General features: G+C 44.4%; 2 protein-coding genes across 5 annotated transcripts; one reads left to right on the top strand and one right to left on the bottom strand.

Annotated features, from left to right (window-relative positions):
• Nucleotides 1-932: 932 nt before the first annotated feature.
• Nucleotides 933-11,644, bottom strand: ptenb (phosphatase and tensin homolog B). Of its 2 annotated transcripts, XM_028967441.1 has the most exons (10): nt 11,170-11,644; nt 6,153-6,237; nt 5,989-6,033; nt 5,653-5,696; nt 5,334-5,572; nt 5,070-5,211; nt 2,957-3,025; nt 2,372-2,538; nt 2,023-2,244; nt 933-1,898 (listed from the first exon to the last, which is right to left on the bottom strand). In XM_028967441.1, exons 1-10 carry the CDS (start codon nt 11,252-11,254, stop codon nt 1,755-1,757), a joined length of 1,242 nt encoding a protein of 413 aa, XP_028823274.1. In that variant the 5' UTR covers nt 11,255-11,644; the 3' UTR covers nt 933-1,754. The 2 variants fall into 2 exon arrangements, with proteins under 2 accessions (XP_028823274.1, XP_028823284.1); XM_028967451.1 differs by lacking the exon at nt 2,957-3,025.
• Nucleotides 10,777-17,856, top strand: atad1b (ATPase family AAA domain containing 1b). 3 transcript variants are annotated; one of them, XM_028967475.1, is made up of 10 exons: nt 10,777-10,798; nt 14,087-14,268; nt 14,341-14,439; nt 14,516-14,636; nt 15,357-15,557; nt 16,057-16,163; nt 16,483-16,572; nt 16,756-16,806; nt 16,893-17,023; nt 17,151-17,856. In XM_028967475.1, exons 2-10 carry the CDS (start codon nt 14,095-14,097, stop codon nt 17,269-17,271), a joined length of 1,095 nt encoding a protein of 364 aa, XP_028823308.1. In that variant the 5' UTR covers nt 10,777-10,798; nt 14,087-14,094; the 3' UTR covers nt 17,272-17,856. The 3 variants fall into 3 exon arrangements, with proteins under 3 accessions (XP_028823308.1, XP_028823302.1, XP_028823296.1); XM_028967469.1 differs by lacking the exon at nt 10,777-10,798 and adding an exon at nt 13,316-13,452; XM_028967463.1 differs by lacking the exon at nt 10,777-10,798 and adding an exon at nt 13,459-13,834.
• The last annotated feature ends 499 nt before the right edge of the window (nt 17,857-18,355 follow it).

Here is an 18,355-nt window from a genome sequence, read left to right as displayed (position 1 = left end):
TCAGTACTCAGATATAGAGGGGAAAAGGACCTTTCTACTTCGAGTAAAACGCGTAGCTGCACGAAGTGGAATGAAACCGGTTTAAGATGAAAGAAAAGGTTTTAAAATCGCGACGAGATCTGCACACACCCAGCCAGTCAGGGACACAATCTGCAAAACGACATGCGTTGCAGTGTGTTTTTAACAGTTTAGCGATGAGCACAGACACACACGCACCATATATAGTGCATGGGACTGCAGCTACTTGCACCACGATTAGCACAGATTCTTGGCTTCAATGCTAAGGAACATTGAACATTTGCCGTTTGGCAGCTAGTAAGCACCTTTTGTTCGATACCAAAATTATCCCACTTTCATTGGACCAGGCACCTTAAAATCGGTTTTTGAGAACTAGTGTCGCTTCTGTTGTACGTATCCAAAATTCTAAACAGGAATTTCTAAATCATTCGCTTGTTATCGTCAGAATTCAACAGGTTGTAGTTCTAGAACATTCTTGAGACAGTTAAATGTATGGATAGGTGCTGGGCCCTATTGATCTGACACGCTGACTTTGGTTGTGTGCAATTTCAAATTGTAGACGTGTTGTGAGCACCCAATAACCAGTGCAATCTTAAGTGCAGGCACTGCACAGACTGAGTTGTCTGATGCGTACAACAGGCCGTCATAATCAAAGAATGAATACATAAACGGGGAAGAGGATTATTACATGAATAAAAGGTGTGAAACCGTGGAGAGAAAAAAAAATAATAAATCTGCGTAGACTTCAAGCATGGGAGAGACCATTGCCAAAGTGCCTCTATACCAAAAAAATAAAAAAAATAAAATAAAAAAATAAAAGTAAAAACATCTATTCTAAAAAAAAAAAAAAAAAAACATAATAAAAAGTATACTATTTCCAATAACATGCACACTTGTCAATTGTGTCAACATTATTGCAACACTGGTTTCCCTGCTGTTTTGTGTATATTTATTACCTTGACAAAAAAAAATAAAAAAATTGACATACATAAGACGCTCCGTCTACATACCCTTAACAGAAGGAATGAACATTGTTCAGATGTCATGTGGGCTAGTCAGAACAGTTGTTATATTAATATGCAATAATAATAATAATAATAAGAGACAGAAGACAGACTTAAGAATATGGACTCAGTCTCAGCCTGCTAACAGCATAAGAAGATGCATTCACAGTAAGGATGGGAAAGGAGGATGTGAGAGTAACGGTGGAGGGAGGGCAAGAGAGGGGAGAAATGTGATATATATTTATATATATTTTTAAAGCACTGGCCTTGGTTTTTCTCTATTCAGGAACAGGACCATCACATTTAGCTTCATGACTGACTCTCCCGTTCCCGACATCTCCCATCTCTTGGTTGCAAGTTCATCTTGTTTTCAGTCCTTTGATGGGGGGGTGGGTGGGAGTGGGGGTGGGTGAAGGGCGCGTGCAGGACAGCTAGTCAACCTTTCCCACCCAAACAATACTTTACGTATGAGAAGGGGTGAGGTGGGAAGGGGGGGTGGAGACTGAAGGAAAAAACAAAATCATAGTCCGTAAAGACGGTAGCATTTGACAAACGTCCTACTTCTGCTTTTGGGGAAGAAATGTAGTTGCTTTAAAAGTTCATTTTCAAGTTTTCTCCTTTTTTTTTTTTTTAACGCTCTGGTTTGTATACATTGCCGCACCCCCCCCCGCCCCACAATAAAAATATTTCAGACTTCTGTTATGGGTGCACGCTGTTCATCGTTCAAAAGGGTTAATTCTCTGCATCAGAGTCTGTTGTGTCCGAGTATCGATAATGGTCTGGCTCATTATCGCTAACGTCCGGTGTTACGGAGGTGGAGGTGCTGGCGTCGGAGATGCTCGGCTCTTCCACGGTTTTTGTGAAGTACAGCTTGACCTGAGAAACAAGAAGGGGAAAGGGATAAAAAGGAGGGCTAAATTTCATCTTGACCAAATTTAGAAGAAAGAAGGAGAGAAAGAAAGGAGAAAAAAAAAAAAAAAAAAAAAAAAAAAAGATTTACCTTGAAGTTGGGGGAGAAATATCTGTTGGCCTTATCCTTATTAGCCTTGTCAAGGTCATTTTTCGTTAACGTCAGGATAAGAAAATCCCTGTCGTTCTCGCTTCTGTCTGTGGGCTGGATGCCGTCGAGTTCCTTCACTACGCTTCCGTTCTCCACCTTCTCAGAGTTCTCCTCCGGTCCGGGGATGAAGAATGTGTTCACCCAGAAGTGAAACATCTTTTCCTGTTTTAAACAAACAAATAAATAAATACATTGTATACACACATAATTTTTGTCAAAAAAAATTATGTATGCATTTACAGGGATACTACAGATAGTATTTTTACATATTTTTAGGTGACACGCCTACCTTCTTCATCATTTTATTTTGCTTGTGGAAGAACTCCACTTTGATGTCTCCGCACACAGGCAGCGGCTGGGGGAACTTGAAGAACATGTACTTATCCTCGCGCCGCGTGTCCGCAGGGTTGGACGTGTGGATCTTCACCTTGAGCTGGTACACGATAAACTGGGGGTCTACGGGGGGGGGAGAATAAAAAATGAACTAACTCCATTACCAGTAGCCATCAGAGTAGTAATAACTATTATTATTATTATTGTTGTTGTTAAACCATATCTTTTACATCTCTAATTAACATTCAGAACAGAGCAAAAAAAAAAAAACAGGAGAAGAATAAGACAGAAAAAACAGAGCTTCAGTGCTTAGAAATGTAGAAAAGACGAGTTAAGAGTTAAGTGGCATGCTTAGAATTAGAATCCTATTCTGAGAGAAAACGACCCATCTGCTTTCCAAAAAAAAAATCAAAATAAAAAACGTTTTAAACAAAAATGTAGGAAGGGGGACTCCATACAGAAAACAAAAACTTCATACAGCACTAATTAAGCTAATAAATAAAGAAAATAGATCAAAACATGTTAGAAAAGCTGGTTTTACCCCAGTGCCAATTCCCTTTTCTGAACCCTTGCGGAATCTGCTCACTCTTGTTTTTAACAGCGGTATCCCCTTAGAGAGAAAGAAGGAGATTAAACATGGTCTGGTATCCTTTCCTGGGCTTGGGAAAGGGTGGGGTGGGGTGTCTGGAAATAGGTTTCATATCTACAACACAACACACAGCTTCATGTAATTAAGACGACCCTTCGCTGATCCGACGGAAAAATGGAGTCCCGTCGCCGTCCCGTCTCGCTTGGGGGGGGGTGGGTGAATGAAAATAAACCGTTTATGTGAAGCGATTCCCACGTGGAACATCCATTATGTCACAGAGCAATTAATGTTTCAGCGGCTGGTCGCAACTTCGATACATAATTAATATAAGTATACATCGTCAGCGGTGAAACCATTAAAAGAAAAGAAAATGCATTGGTCTTCAGAGACTAGGCCTACTTAACAGAGGCAAAAACTAGACAGTGCTGCAGCCCTGATATTCGGACGCTTGCATAGTCACTCGGGGTCAAATGTCACAGTTGTACACTTGACTAGTCGTTGGGGGGCATATATATTAAAAAGGCTTTTTGGGGTAGACTAATTAAACTAAACTGTCTTGACTGAGCAAAATTACACTCGCCACTCCAAACAAGGTTAGTCAGTATTTGCACAGAGGAAGAGGGGCAGAGAGAGAGAAAAAGACAGAAGCATGCACACTGATGTACTAAAGTAAACATTGTGAGCCCGTTCTATGCTGTCGAACAAGAACAAACAGCATCAGCGTTCACACACACACACACACACACACACCTGCCAGGTACAGGCCTGCATACACACCAGCTTCCCCTTTGCCCTGATCTCGGTGAACAGAACACCGTTTTCCCTGAGCTCTGATGTAACTGATGACCACAGGGGTCACAGTGACTGTCACTGTAGTCCATGCATGTAGTCATTATTGGGAGTGTTTCAGAGTGAGTGTGTGTGTGTGTGTGTGTAATATAACAAAACCACACTTTGCCTATTGGTAACCGCGGGTGTGGAAATGAGCGTAATTAGCACAACAGACACCCTGCGGGTTAAGATGGCCAACCGATATGAGGTGTGTCCTGTCAGGGTTGCATCAAAAAAGGTAAGGTAAACCTCAAAAAGAGCTACTCACACCCCAGATCGCGTTCATTAAACTGTCACTCTTACATTTATAAGTGTCAGGACTGGGACGCTACGGGTGCTGTACCTTACCACAGGACGCGTACACCTTGGGCCATCTAGAGTAAGCACCAGAGGCCCGGAGTCACGAAAAAAAAAAAAAAAAAAAAAAAAAAAAAAAAAAAATACAGTAAACGTGACACCTTAAAAAAAATGCAAAAGGGTACAGAAGCCTGAGAGAAGCGGCCACGAGGCCTACTGCTGTGACACGGCGACCCTTGCCGCACCAAAACTTTGATTATTACACAGGGTGTTTACTGTGCAATAACCGATTTTGAACTGGACGCGCGCACCTCGTCACTTACACACAAAAAACAGCTCAAACAGCCATCAAAACCAACACTGTCCTTGTAGAGATTTTTATGTGCCACTAAAAATATATATAAATAAATAAGAGAGAGAGAGAGAGAGAGACACAGCCCCCCCCCCCCCCCCCGGGACGTTCTAGGATGTTGGGGGGTTTTTTTTTGGGGGGGGTTTAACCCCGTTTAAATCACCCTAGATTTAACATCCTTGTTACCACCCAGAAGCTGTCCAGGCGACCTCCAGGTCCGGGGTCGCACGACCTTTGGTCTAGACCAGTCTAAATATTCTAAATGGGTTTTCGGTTATACTGCCATGTCCTGCTCCATTTAGACCATGCACTCCGACATTCACACACCCACACGGGCTCAAACTACACGGACCGCCGGGATACGTCATTTCTCATACTCTCGTTGGCAGCACCGACACAGGCCCTATAGTTCCACTGGACAGAGAGGACAGAACAGCCAACGCTCCCAAAAGTGGCCAGAGGGGAGAAAGTTGAGGAAGGATGCAACAAACCACCCCTCCCAAAATTAAAAAAAAAGAAAAAAAAGAAGAAGAAACACAAGACATCTTCAAGTAAAGATGTGTCTTAAAGAGGACAACCACTTACTGCACGTGCCTCCACTGTACATGGGGATGGTCTCAAATATGATCTTGTGAAAGAGCAATGCCACGGGTTTGTACTCCAAATTGTTCTTCAACAAGTAGCTGTAGTAGTGGACATATCGCCGTTGACTGGGAATAGTCACTCCCTGTGAATGGAGAAATAATGTGCAGATTTAGCAGAACTATTTTGTCCCATACAAACATATAAAAGGACACCCACACACCCATATTGCGCTGGTACAGGGCAGCAGACAGACTGGGACTTTACCTTCTTGTCTCTGGTCCTGGCTTCACCGTAGAAGTCCAGTGCTTCTTGTGCTTTTATGAACTTTCCTCGGTGAAGAAGGTAAGCACAAATCATGACACCCGTACGTCCCTTTCCAGCTTTACAATGAATTGCTGCCACGTGATTGTCATCCTCACTCAGCCATTTGTCAAGATCTTCACAGAAGGGTTTGATAAGTTCTAGCTGGGGTGGATTGTGGTCTTCAAATGGATACTGTGCAACTGGAGGGCAAGCACATGGGTCAAAATATATATATTTTTTGTAAAGTCACGATTAGTCCTATCTGTGTAACTGTGTTTACCTCGCAAATTAAATTTGGTAGCATCATAGTTTCTTTCTGCGCATCTGAAAAACCAAAAATAAAAATTATAAATATACACACACATAAAGCAATAATGGTGCATAGGTCTGTCACAATAATCTTTGCTGACTATTAACTGAATGTCCAGAAAAACTATGAAATATTGATTAAAACATGGCACCTTAAAATCTGAAATACAAATAATCTTGTTTGACCCAAATTATCACAATAAGGCAATTAAAAAAAAAAAAGTTGTATATTCAACAAGAATATGATCACCAGGGTAATGTGGGTTATAAAACACCAAAAACAATATAATATCTGTTAGGTACTTACAGATTGTATATCTTGTAATGATTTTTATGTTTGGAGTCCAGAAACCTATGGAAAAAAGAAAAAGTATTTCAGACTTTGTGCAGCGATCACCATTCTTGATGATCTGACTTAAAAAAAAAGTCACCGTCTACATGGGGTTGAAATTAAAGGAAAAGATCTCTTACCGTACAACATCGTCTATGTTGTTTCTGTAGACACCCTCAATGCTCTGAGCTGGAAACCCCATAGCTATTATATTGGGGTAAATATCTGTGTAGCGGTCAAGGAGAATTCAAGAAGAACCAATAGAAAAAACATATTTGCTACATAAATCAAACCAAACCAAAGATTCTACAGGTCACTCACAAAACCAGATGCGGGTTTTGGGCAAACGTCAAAGGGGACAAAATACTAAGCATCTTTATTTTAATGTGCATGCAGTAAAGGCTACAGTCATACTTTTTATATCACCAAACCAACTAAGCCCAACAGAAACAAACCTCCTCTATAAATAATGGTTTGACCACAGCACAAATCACTAAATCTAGATTTGCATAAATAATCAGCTACACACAAGAAAATATTGCTTGCTAGTTAAGGGTATATTGGAAAAGACCATCTAATTAAAAGGTACCCTACGAGTTCCCCTAGCCTGTCTACGGTCCTGCAGTATAGGCGTAAAGCAAACTTTGGCCATTCTGCTTCGCCATTCAAAGATCGGCAGCTCAGAGGGTCGGAATTTGTCCCCTTTATGACGTCATAAGGGGAAAAGTTACCTCCGGTTTCTCATGCTTTGTCTGCCCAGAGAATTTCTCACCCCTCCCCTAAAAAAGGAACTCCACCGACCGCCATGGCTTCCAAACGTGCAAAGCATTGCAGTTGCTTGGTAATTGCGTGTAAAAATGAGCACAAATAAATTTGAGTTCAAATCACGTGACACTTAAGAATAATAAATTTTGGGATAATACATTTTTTTCGGGGTAGTAGTAGCCCAGTGGATAACACACTCGCCAATGAACCAGAAGACCCAGGTTCAAATCCCGCTTACTACCATTGTGTCCCTGAGCAAGACACTTAACTCTAAGTTGCTCCAGGGGGACTGTCCCCTGTAACTACTGATTGTAAGTCGCTCTGGATAAAAGCGTCTGATAAATGCTGTAAATGTAAATGTAAAAAACGCAGACATGTAAAAAACGCCGACACAACATCTGGTCAGCGCCAAACATCATGTTTGGTGAATGGTGTTGATGATGTCATTTCTGCGTATGTCCTCTCACTTCTATAGGCCTCTCTAGTCCTCGTCCCGCCACTCTCCTTCTCATTAGCATTTGAAGCTACAGACATAGAAATGGCGCGTCCTGGTGAAAACTGATTGTGTGACTGACAAAAAGTGGCTGATTTTTGGAAAGAGACTTCAGATACAGTATTAGGGGAACAGTAAGACCGATAGAAAAGCAGAAAAAGGTCTCATAACAAGACCTTTAAAAAAAAAAAAAAAAAAAAAAAAAAAAAAAAAGATCTTATTGGGATTATTGATAGCAGTCACATTCTCTACCTCTGCATCATGGATGACATCAAACCAGCTCTTTTCAATATGTCACACGCCCAGAAATAAAGTAAAAATGAAGTGATTGTCACATGTGATACACAGCAGCACAGCACACGGTGCACATAGTGAAATTTGTCCACTGCATTTAACCCATCACCCTTGGTGAGCAGTGGGCAGCCATGACAGGCACCCGGGGAGCAGTGTGTGGGGACGGTGCTTTGCTCAGTGGCACCTTGACAGATCGGGATTCGAACCGGCAACCTTCTGATTACGGGGCCATTTCCTTAACCGCTAGGCCACCACTGCCCCAAATGACACAGCAGCCCACTCTCTCCATTTCTCTCCATTCTCTGCAGTCGTGATATTCTTTTAGGCCACATTAGCCAACCCCCGAAACACAGTCCTGTGCTTTATTGAGCCATTAGTTATTGGCCCGCAATGTCGAATCTGGATTCTGTCCCTAAATCGGGACGCTCTACAACCCTACAAATGGATTCTGTAATAAATAATCTAAAACTGGATAGTTTCCATTGCCGTGTAACAGTGAAAGCGGCTTCTGTGCAACATGCAATTGGTGGCTCTTGGGTCCAGAAAAACTGACACAGAATAACCCCCGAATCAAGACACTGGCTTTTGTTTAACAAAAATTCCACAGTGGTACAGTAGACTGCTGGAAAAGTCTGCACTTAAAAAGGATATTTGTTTGAAGAGGAGGGAGAGAAAAAAAAAATTGTACAATTGCATAATCTCAGCCAGAAGAATTCACCCATTCATTCATCGGCAAACTGCTGCATGTCCCCAGGGGTTAAATCCCAGGGCTCAAGACTGTAAGGACGTGCAGCGTCAACCTGCTTCCAGACTGGCATCGTGAACGCTCGCAGCCACTCCAGCATGTACATCACTACACCACAGCCAGCACCAGTACGTTCAATCACAACATCACTTCCGCGTGGCAGCGTAAAGGCACAAGAGATCACGGGTGACACTGATCGGGTGGGGTAGCTCTTGTGAGGGACCGGAGATCAAACCTAAAAAAAAACCCAGGCTAGACACCCCCTCCATTTTACAGGGACAGCCCCCCCCCCCCCGGAGACGCTGTGGGTTAATGGTCTCGGTCAGGGACACAATGTGACTTGTTCACACCTCACAACGCTTTACAAACCCAAAGTTGTGGCTGGGTTACAGTTAACAGGATGTGCATTAGAAACCATGAAACCGCTTTGTTCCAGCTAGTTTAATGACTCGGTGACAGCCCGTTTTTAATAATAATAATAAGATCATTTTCAGGCAACGGCAGTGATCGTAGTTAGGGATTGGGGGGGGGGGAGAAGATGAAATTTTCTGAGACATCGTGCCCCATACGTGAACTTGCTAGCTTAATGCATAGACAATTACTTCCATGCATACGCAGAAAATTCTATGAAATGATCACCTGTAAAACAAGGGCATCACAAAACAAATTGCACCAACAATGGATCAAGTGTAGAAAATGACTGCTTTCTATCAAACCGCAATGTTCGTACTGGTTATATAACCACGTTTCGCCAAAGCCCGGTGCAGTCTGAACATATGCTCCTTCTACATGCGTGTTCCGCCAGCGAATGAACCCTTTTCTGATTATCCCAATCACATGCTTAAAAATTGGACATAGGAAATGCCTCTAATCTTATTCTGCTAAACACAGGATAGGAAATCAGAAGCCTCATGACAGGCATAACCGCTGACTTGCACTTCAGCATTACGTAACCCGGTGCGAGGAGCGCGGACGGAGCACGACTTTGTGCAAAGCGGAGCTCACACGCACGCACACCTGTTTTCACACCTCATACCTGCACATCACTTGCGTCTCAACCAGAACGCTTCAGAACACTCGGGCTGGTGGGCTCACTCGTAATCTCGTTGTGCATTAAGAATACGATGGACTGACTTAGCAAATGAATAAATAAATCCAATTAAGGTGCGTGTAATGTGACACACACATCATTTTAAACCACGTAAACTATATATATTACACACACACACACACACACGACAAATGGATTCAGTTTCCACCAAAAACAAAAAAGGTGCATGCAACTCCACAGAAATTATTGGTTTTGCGACCAGTTGGAAGAGAATTACAGCAAAATAAAAGGGAAGACGACACACGGAAAAGTGGCCAGACAATTTCTTGCAGGCAAATCCCTGTTTCCCAACGTCCAAACGGAGTTTGATAAGGCACCGATGTTGCCCAATTCCCCGCAGGATCGACATTCATGCGCTCTCATGCAACGCCACAAAGGCTTTAGCTGTCTAATGAAAGGCCAATTGAAATGCTAGACATGCCATGCAGCATAACTTCGTTAAAACCACAGACGGCCTATACTGCACATGCAAGGGGAGGGGAAAGGGGAAGAAGAAGAAAAAAAAAAAAAAAAAAAAAAAAAAGACGACAGATCTCACGTTTTTTTGTTACTTCTCAAATGCTGCGGAGGACTTTCCTTGCTGCTGCTTTCTAGGGAACCGGGTCACCATCTTCATAAGCACCTGTGTCTGGCCTACGTCCTTCGGTTTCGAGTAATAAAATAAAGGCCGTTTAAATTCGCTATTGCTTTGTTCCCTCCACTGCAACAGAAAAGACATTAACCCCCAGCACTGTAGCGGACGCCATGCACCGTCTACAATGTTACTTTAACATTGCCAGTGGGGTTTTTTTTTTTTAATGTTAATATGACACTTGGGGGCACAACAGAATACCTACGAAAGAAAGAAGGGGAAAAACCGCATTGGTCCCCCCCCCCCCCCCAACATCTCTAATGTCCATTAACCGGTATTACGGGACCGTGCCAAAACTGGGCCGCTGCGCTCTGAACCTGACGTTTCACTCCACAACTGCTGCATTTATTACTGCCATTTGCAGGTATTCGTGACAAATGGCGATTACTTCAAAATTTCATTCGTGACCCCCCCCCCCCCCGTCCTACAGACACCAAGATCCGACAAAAATTCCATCGCAAAATCAATTCGTTTCCCCTTCAATAAATCTCACGTTCGTATCAAACGCCGATTTCAAAACGATACTGCGGACGAATGAGAGAGAGAGAGAGAGAGAGAGGGAGGGAGGAGGGGAAAAAAGAAAGAAAAAGAAGCCGTCTGCTATTTTCTGCAAGCTGATGATGCAATGTTCCTTTGTGTAGCCGCGATTGTGAATTTAATCTAATCCCGGTATATTATGTAGGCCAGCGACCACAAGCGCGACGTGCCGGGCTCGATCGCGACGCAGAAACGCCGAATGACACGCACGTACGTACATATATATTTTAAAATAATTCATTAATATATATATATATATATATATAAATATATATTAACCCGCATGCACCGCCGAGGTGCACCTATCCGAGGACAGTTCAGACCCCCCCCCCCCCCCATCTTCATCATCATCATCATACCGGACAAGGGCAGATCGGCCAACATGTTGCAGAAGATACGATGATCACCATCTACGTATATAATAAAACGACAAAAGATATGGAGAGGAAAACCTCGCAAAATAAAAATAGGACGCGATGATAAGAGACGTTGCCTCACGCTAGCTTGAAATGGTAAATGCACCGAAAAAAAAATATATTAGATGGAGGGAGAGAAAGATTGTGAATTGTGAGATAGGATACAGGTCAAGTCCAAGTCGAACCCATCCTCCTGGTATCTCCTCTTGTTTCTGCTAACAAACTCTTTAATGCGTCCGAATGCAGCCATGGCTCGGAAAGGAGTCCTTTTTGTGGGGGAGTTGAGATTTTTCTTTCTTTTTTAAGAAGACGATGGAAAAAAAAAAAGCTCTTCTGCCTTTGAATAGGGCCGACGTCCTCTCTCTTATTTTATATTTTTTTAGTTTTGCGCTCGATGAAAGTGGCAGTTCCCCCCTCGGAGTCTGCTAGCTACTGGCCAGAAAGGCTCCAGCAGCCGCCGGGTCGGTGGGGAGGGCCGCCGCGGGCCAGGCTTCCGAGATCCCGCACAGGCACGGGTAATCCTCCGGCGGAGAGCTGTAAAGGACACCGAGCCTCGGAGGCCTCCGCAGCCCCCGTGGTGAAGCCGGAAGGCGGACAGCGGCAGCGGCTAGCCGGCCCACCCGTTATCTCCATCTCTGGAACTCATATTTAAAAAAAAAAAAAAAAAGAAAAAAGGTCTCTCTCTATTTGTATAAATAAATCGCCTAAAAACCGAAGCAGCCTGTCATCCGCTGGGGGTTAAAAACATCCAGGAGAATAAAAAAAAAAAAAAAGGAAAGTGACAGCCTCCACCGGAATAAGTAAAAAAAAAAAAAAAAAAAAGGTCCGATACTTGATCTCACGCCGAGGCTTTTTCGCCCATTTTCCCTGCGCGTCCCGCTTTCCTCTCCACGGCGCTCCGCCTGCTCGGTCTTCAGCCTTCCATCATGGCTTCCCATAGAAAAGCCCGCTGCGCCCGCCCGCCGCGCCGTACCCTTCCGCCCGGCGGACAAATAGTGCGGCCGAGCGGTCATTTGGGACCCCGCTGCGCCGCGTTGGTTGAACGGCGGTCGCATTCCGCACTGCTGAAATCTAGAAGGAGTCGTCACGCGGAGATGCGATGAGGACGCGAGCGCCACGTTTTAGTGAAGCTTTTCTTTTTTTTTTTCGTTGGCGGCGGAGGGATATGTACGCGAGAGTACGCAATCGCGCTTCTTTCCCGGAGTCACGTGTCTATAATTGGGGAAGTTTCCAATATTTTATTAGATTTCTTTTTTTTAATTGCCGTATCAATGACTTCCCTTCTTCTGCATTATTTCGCGGCTGGTCGGGTCCAAGTTTGGAACCGGGGCTACAGTGAGGCTCCGCTGTGAAAATAACAACAAAAAAAAAAAGTAATAATAACCCCTCCACTAGTTAGCCGATCAAAAAAAAAAAGAGACACAAAATCTCATACGGACCACCACATCAACCACTTCACTCAACCAACGTGCAGCGGAGGCCGGGAACCTAGTTTGTTAAATGCTTACGCAAGCAGGAAAGTAAGTCAGTGGGCCGAGAAAAAAAAAAAGCTGCGATCCTGCTTTTGATTTTAGTTTCGCTTCGGCGCGCTACGTTTTAAGCTTCATTCCGGGGCGCCGCTGCACTGCGCACAAGTTTTGTTTTTCCTTTGTTGCGAACTTGGTGCAGCGTGCAAGTTTTTATTTTTTATTTGTACTTTTTTTTTTTTTTTTTTTTGCATCGCAATCTGCACAAGTTGTTCTTTCTTTTCCTCTTCAGAAGGGCGGGACAGAGGAGGTGGAATGTTCTAGCCGTGTCTGGCGCAGTCCACACATGGTACCGTAGCGCCATCTGCCAGCTCAGAAATAATAACTGTCCCAAAATTTACCGTGGACCTGGTCCCTTTCTTACCTTGTTACCTCGCATCATTTTATGAGGTATGTATCATGGTAGGTAGCCTAGTGGGTAGCCTAGTGGGTAACACACTTGCCTATGAACCAGAAGACCCGGGTTCGAGCAAGACACTTAACCCTAAATTGCTCCAGGGAGACTGTCCCTGTAATACTGATTGTAAGTCGCTCTGGATAAGGGCGTCTGATAAATGCTGTAAATGTAAATGGGACAGATTTTGACACGCTTTGCATTTGTAATTTTTAACACATGTTATTTGGACACGTGAGTTTATTGCGGTTATGCGGCCAAATTGACATGGTGACATGATGCAAATCACAGAACGCATTTGTTCCACACAACAAGCATGACACGTTGTTTGCCCATTTTAATTTGAACAGTGAAAAGAAATGTGCCCAGAGCAACTCGGAAGAACGGAACGGCGTCCGACTATTCGGGTTCTTGCTTCGGAGCGGCCGGCGCGCCCCCTGGCGAAGTAGGCGTGAAGTGACGCTGAACCGGTCACGTGACAAGTCGGACCCGGCATCCCCGGGCATGCGCAGAGCGGGCGGGCAGCAGGTACGCACCGGGACGCGTCACGCCGCCTCGCTGACGGACCGTCGGCGGAAATTACGGCCGCTCGGTCGCCGGCTTCTCCCTCGCTGTTGCGCCGAACCGGCCCGCGTTACCCTAAAACGCGCCGTTCGGCCCGCCCGTCATGCGTCGCGGCCGCGTGACGTCAGAGCTTAAGCCACATCGTCGCCGCGCTAACAGGAAGGTCACCGGGGTTTGAAGCCCGGTTTCGATTCGTCGCAGCCTTGCGAGCGCCGCACGCCGCCGGCCGTCCAGCGTAGAAGCGAACGGAAATGCCCGCGCCGCTCGCCGGCCTGTGAAGCTGCGGCGTGGGACACGCGAACTAGGTCCCTTCCCCGACCGGACCGGGGTCACCGCGGCTGCGGCGGTACGCAGTGCCGGCCTCAGTGGCATCGACGATTAGCATTAGCTGTTTTAGCCCCTCGTAGCGAGAACGCGATTGGCGTGTCTTTATTTCGCAGTTTTGTGCTTCGCGTCGTTTGGCTGTTTAACTTGTTACGTAAAACGTCGGTACCGCAACCTGCGTTAAATCGTGACATTAGCCGTTTTATTGCTTAAGGAACGAATAGAATCCACATTCCCATTTTTACCTTTTGACACATTATTTTTTTCTCCATAGCGAGGAAGATGGTACTGAAGGAGATTCCAGCGGACAACCTTGCTCGACCCTTGGGTCGCAATGAAGTCATCGGTCTCCTCTTCCGCTTAACCATATTCGGCGCCGTCACCTATTTCACCATAAAGTGGATGGTGGACGCCATCGACCCCACCAGGAAACAAAAGATGGAGGCCCAGAAACAGGTGCGGTCAAGTGATGCACGTCCGTACGCCAGCGTGTGTGTTTTCCTGGCCGCTCACTGAGGCTTCTCGCAGGCGGAGAAGCTGATGCGGAAGATCGGCGTCCAGAACGTCAAGCTCTCCGAGTACGAGATGAGCATCGCCGCGCACCTGGTCGACCCCCTTACCATGCAGGTGGGACCACAGGTCTGGAACCGCGAGTCTCGGCGGCGAATTGGCCGAGTCTGACGACGTGTCCCGTGCTTTCCAGATTGCCTGGGGTGACATTGCCGGCCTGGATGACGTCATCACAGAGCTGAAGGATACGGTCATCCTTCCCATACAGAAGAGGCACTTGTTTGAAGGATCTCGCCTTCTTCAGCCCCCCAAAGGTGAACATATCAAGCAAGTCATTGTTGTGTCGGGTTTTTAATTGCATAAATTAAGCTATTTTGGGTCTCGTGTCTTCAGTAATTAAGCAAATCTATATTTCGTCTAGGGATGGTGAAGCCCTTCATGAGGCGTCAGACCACTTTGCTTCGAGAAAGGGTTAATTTGTCAAAGCTTCGTGTGACACGACACCACCCACTGGCCAGGTGTATAATTCCGAAAAAAGTACGACCAAATAATCCAAACGCTAGTATCCAAACCATCAAACAAATGGAGCCTGAGAGGCGTCAAATCTTTCCGAAGTGTTCACTTCAGACGTAATTATTTTCAGCTCCTCCACTAAACTCTTTCAGTCCGTTTGAGTCCGTTTTTGGGCACGTACTCAACGCATACGGATGTAATACCTGCGTAATTTTATAGGGGACACGTTGCAAGATCTACACTCAGCAGATTACTTTTTTTAAGATGCCAGTATTTATTCATTTATTTGGTTTGCGGCCTCGACACTGACTCCTGGTGGTAAGGAGTACACGCTACAGATTATGGCGCACAGCACGGACGCAAGTATATCATCACAAACGTTAACAACGCAACTGTGTGCGGCTACGCATACGTAGCTGACAGCAAGTAGATTTCTGGCTATACGCACTTTGCGGAAACGCCCCATCCGTAAGATGACTAATGGTTTGAAAGTCTTTGATGTTACGAAACTGTGTGTTTAGGTGTGCTTCTCTATGGGCCTCCTGGCTGTGGAAAGACCCTGATAGCCAAAGCCACAGCCAAGGAAGCCGGCTTCCGCTTCATCAACCTGCAGCCCTCCACTCTCACGGACAAGTGGTACGGAGAGTCGCAGAAGCTGGCGGCAGCGGTCTTCTCCCTGGCCATCAAGCTGCAGCCTTCCATTATCTTCATAGATGAGATTGGTAAATAGCTTCCATCGTTTCATAATAATAGATGTGTATCATACTGTATACATCAAATGTATTAATGTTTGAAAAGAGAATTTTCCAAGTTTTGGAATACGAAATAAACATATAAAGTTATGGGAAAGTAATTGAAAATTGATTGACTCATGAATGTGGGCAGTGGTGGCCTAGTGGTTAAGGAAGCGGCCCCGTAATCAGAAGGTTTCTGGTTCGAATCCCGATCTGCCAAGGTACCACTGAGGTGCCACTGAGCACCGTCCCCACACACTGCTCACCAAGGGTGATGGGTTAAATGCAGTGGACAAATTTCACTGTGTGCTGTGCTGCTGTGTATCACGTGTGACAATCACTTCACTTTCACGAATGTAGAACGAAGTACATAGTTCACATAAGACTGAGTGAGAAACATTTTAAACGTTTTAAAGACATAGCGCAGCTCTATAGCATCTTGCCGCTCCGGGCTTCGGACACTTGATTCTTTTTCAATATTTTTCAGATTCATTCTTAAGGAGCCGTTCCAGTTCTGACCATGAGGCCACTGCTATGATGAAGGCCCAGTTCATGAGCCTTTGGGACGGGCTGGATACTGACTACAATTGCCAGGTAGGTACAGTGCCATGTGGGCATACTTTTTAATTAGTTACCTGGTTGGATTTCATTTTCTGGTCTTAAAAACCTCAAATTAGTGCCAGCTCCTTATCTGCTAAAATTTGTGCTTAGTATTAAATATTGTAACCACTCATTTGGATAAATGCTGAACGTGGATAACTTAATCCCCCCTGCTGACATCACCATGGTCTTGGGAGTGCAGCAAAAATGGTAGCCATGTCAGCACCTTGATCCGTACGGGAGCGAGAAACAGTGTAAGGGCTCTCCTATATAACAGAGGTCTTCCTTTTTATGTTTTTAATGTGCTTTCTAGGTCATCATAATGGGTGCCACCAACCGGCCTCAGGACCTTGATTCCGCCATTCTGAGGAGGATGCCGACTCGCTTCCATATAAACCAGCCAGTGAGCAACTTGTGCAATGCCTTTTGTTTTTTTTATAGTGTTTTTTTTTTTAAATATATATATATATAAAAAAATCCAAAAATTTGTATAGCTTCTGTTTCTGAGGTTTGTAACAGCAGCAGCATGCGATATATTTTTTTTTTATACCTTTTTTTAAAAAAATAAATGACGCTGTCTTTCCAGAATCTGAAGCAGAGAGAGGAAATATTAAAACTCATACTGGAAAATGAGAATGTAAGTATTCTTTTTATTAAAAGGATGATTTAATGTGACACAGATAAATAGACCCGTAACAACTGACCCCTGAAACATTGCTCAAGGTGGCGCCCTCGGTGAACTTGGGTGACGTTGCCAAGGAGACAGATGGCTTCTCGGGCAGTGACCTCAGAGAGATGTGCCGGGATGCCGCTCTGCTGTGTGTGCGGGACTTCGTCAACGGCAGCAGCGACAGGTTTTTTTTTTTTTTTTGTCGTCTTGTTTGCCTTGTACACTCGCGGTTAAGTGTGTTGATTGGTCACACACTGAGGTCACACTGACTTCGTTGGTGAGTTTGTTATCCCAATTTGTTTCCCTTGCAGCCATGAGGAGGACTACATCCGTCCCATCCAGCAGCCGGATCTACAGAAGGCCATCCAGAAGATGAGGAAGTCCAAGTCAGCCGGAGGCCAGCCAGTCCTTCTGCACGCCGCCTTGGACTGAATCTGCTGTCACAGACTCTATAAGTCACCACCCGCTCCTCCATATCCTCTTTGTTTTATTATTATTTGCCTCGTAACAGAACATCTCTCCTTCTGATGGTGGATGAAGCTTTTTTTGATACTCTATTATCAGACCTTTTTTTTTTTTTTTTTTTTTTTTGTTATTGGGATTTTTGAATTTCATTCTTCTCAAGATGTACATGAAGACTGAAATGAAATGCCACTTCTAAAATCCATACCCATAAGACTCATGAGTTTCATCTTTTTATGTCACGTTCAACTGCTTCTTTAACTTTAAATTGCAATTCTCTGTAGTGGTCTGCATAGGGACCTGTCCAAACGAGACCTGACATGGCTCCAAGAGAGAAGTGTAGTTGACGTGTTACCTTTTTATTATTGAAAATGCTCGGTGATGGGGGTTGGAGGGGGGCTGGCCATCTTTTGGGCTCTTTTAATGTATATGTAAAATAAGAATCTGGAATCTGTCAGGGTCACTGAGGATTCTGATCAACTGCTGTACTGAAGTTGCCAATACACAATTTGTTTTCTCTTTTGTTCTTGAATTAAAAAAAAAGCCTCCTCAAGACATTGTGGTTCTTTTATGTTCGGAGATTTAAGCCTACTACACTGGTTTATATGTGCAACACTCCATTCCAGCCATTTATTTACTCAAGTAGATCACAAGCTGGTCTGGACACTGGGTGGTGCCCCAGCCATGCCTTTGGACAGCAAGAAGAGGAAACCCACACCAACACTGGCGAGAGCATGCAAAAATGATGCAAATGATCATTTTCTGTGAAGGAACACATTTCCAGTTCTAATGTCCAAACATTAGAATGCCCAAAATTGTTGTAGACCATTAGATCAGCCCAACTATTTGCTGTCAAGTAGGTGGCAGTGGATGATAACTATTTTTTATGCATATACCCAGCATTTATTTTAAAATTAGCAGTATCTTAAAAGGCCTTATACAACTCAGACAAGGAATATGCGGAGGGACTTGCAGAGTCTGGACAGTATGGTTACGTGGAGAAAAAAAAAAGAAAATGGACCGAAAAAATATATCACATTTTCAGAATTTTTTT

The sequence above is a fragment of the Denticeps clupeoides genome, chromosome 2 (assembly GCF_900700375.1).
Source record: "Denticeps clupeoides chromosome 2, fDenClu1.1, whole genome shotgun sequence".
Taxonomy (NCBI): Eukaryota; Metazoa; Chordata; class Actinopteri; order Clupeiformes; family Denticipitidae; genus Denticeps; species Denticeps clupeoides.
This window is presented reverse-complemented; position numbering and strand designations above follow the sequence as displayed.

What these genes read in the sequence shown, in the direction of transcription:
- atad1b (XM_028967475.1), top strand. Translation starts at nt 14,095, where the DNA reads ATGGTACTGAAGGAGATTCCAGCGGACAACCTTGCTCGACCCTTGGGT. An exon ending in TCGACCCCCTTACCATGCAG is followed by an intron (nt 14,440 to 14,515) that starts GTGGGACCACAG and finishes CGTGCTTTCCAG; the next exon opens with ATTGCCTGGGGTGACATTGC. An exon ending in ATACTGACTACAATTGCCAG is followed by an intron (nt 16,164 to 16,482) that starts GTAGGTACAGTG and finishes TGTGCTTTCTAG; the next exon opens with GTCATCATAATGGGTGCCAC.
- ptenb (XM_028967441.1), bottom strand. Translation starts at nt 11,254, where the DNA reads ATGGCTGCATTCGGACGCATTAAAGAGTTTGTTAGCAGAAACAAGAGG. An exon ending in CATTACAAGATATACAATCT is followed by an intron (nt 5,697 to 5,988) that starts GTAAGTACCTAA and finishes TTGGTTTTTCAG; the next exon opens with ATGCGCAGAAAGAAACTATG. An exon ending in CCAGGACCAGAGACAAGAAG is followed by an intron (nt 5,212 to 5,333) that starts GTAAAGTCCCAG and finishes CTCCATTCACAG; the next exon opens with GGAGTGACTATTCCCAGTCA.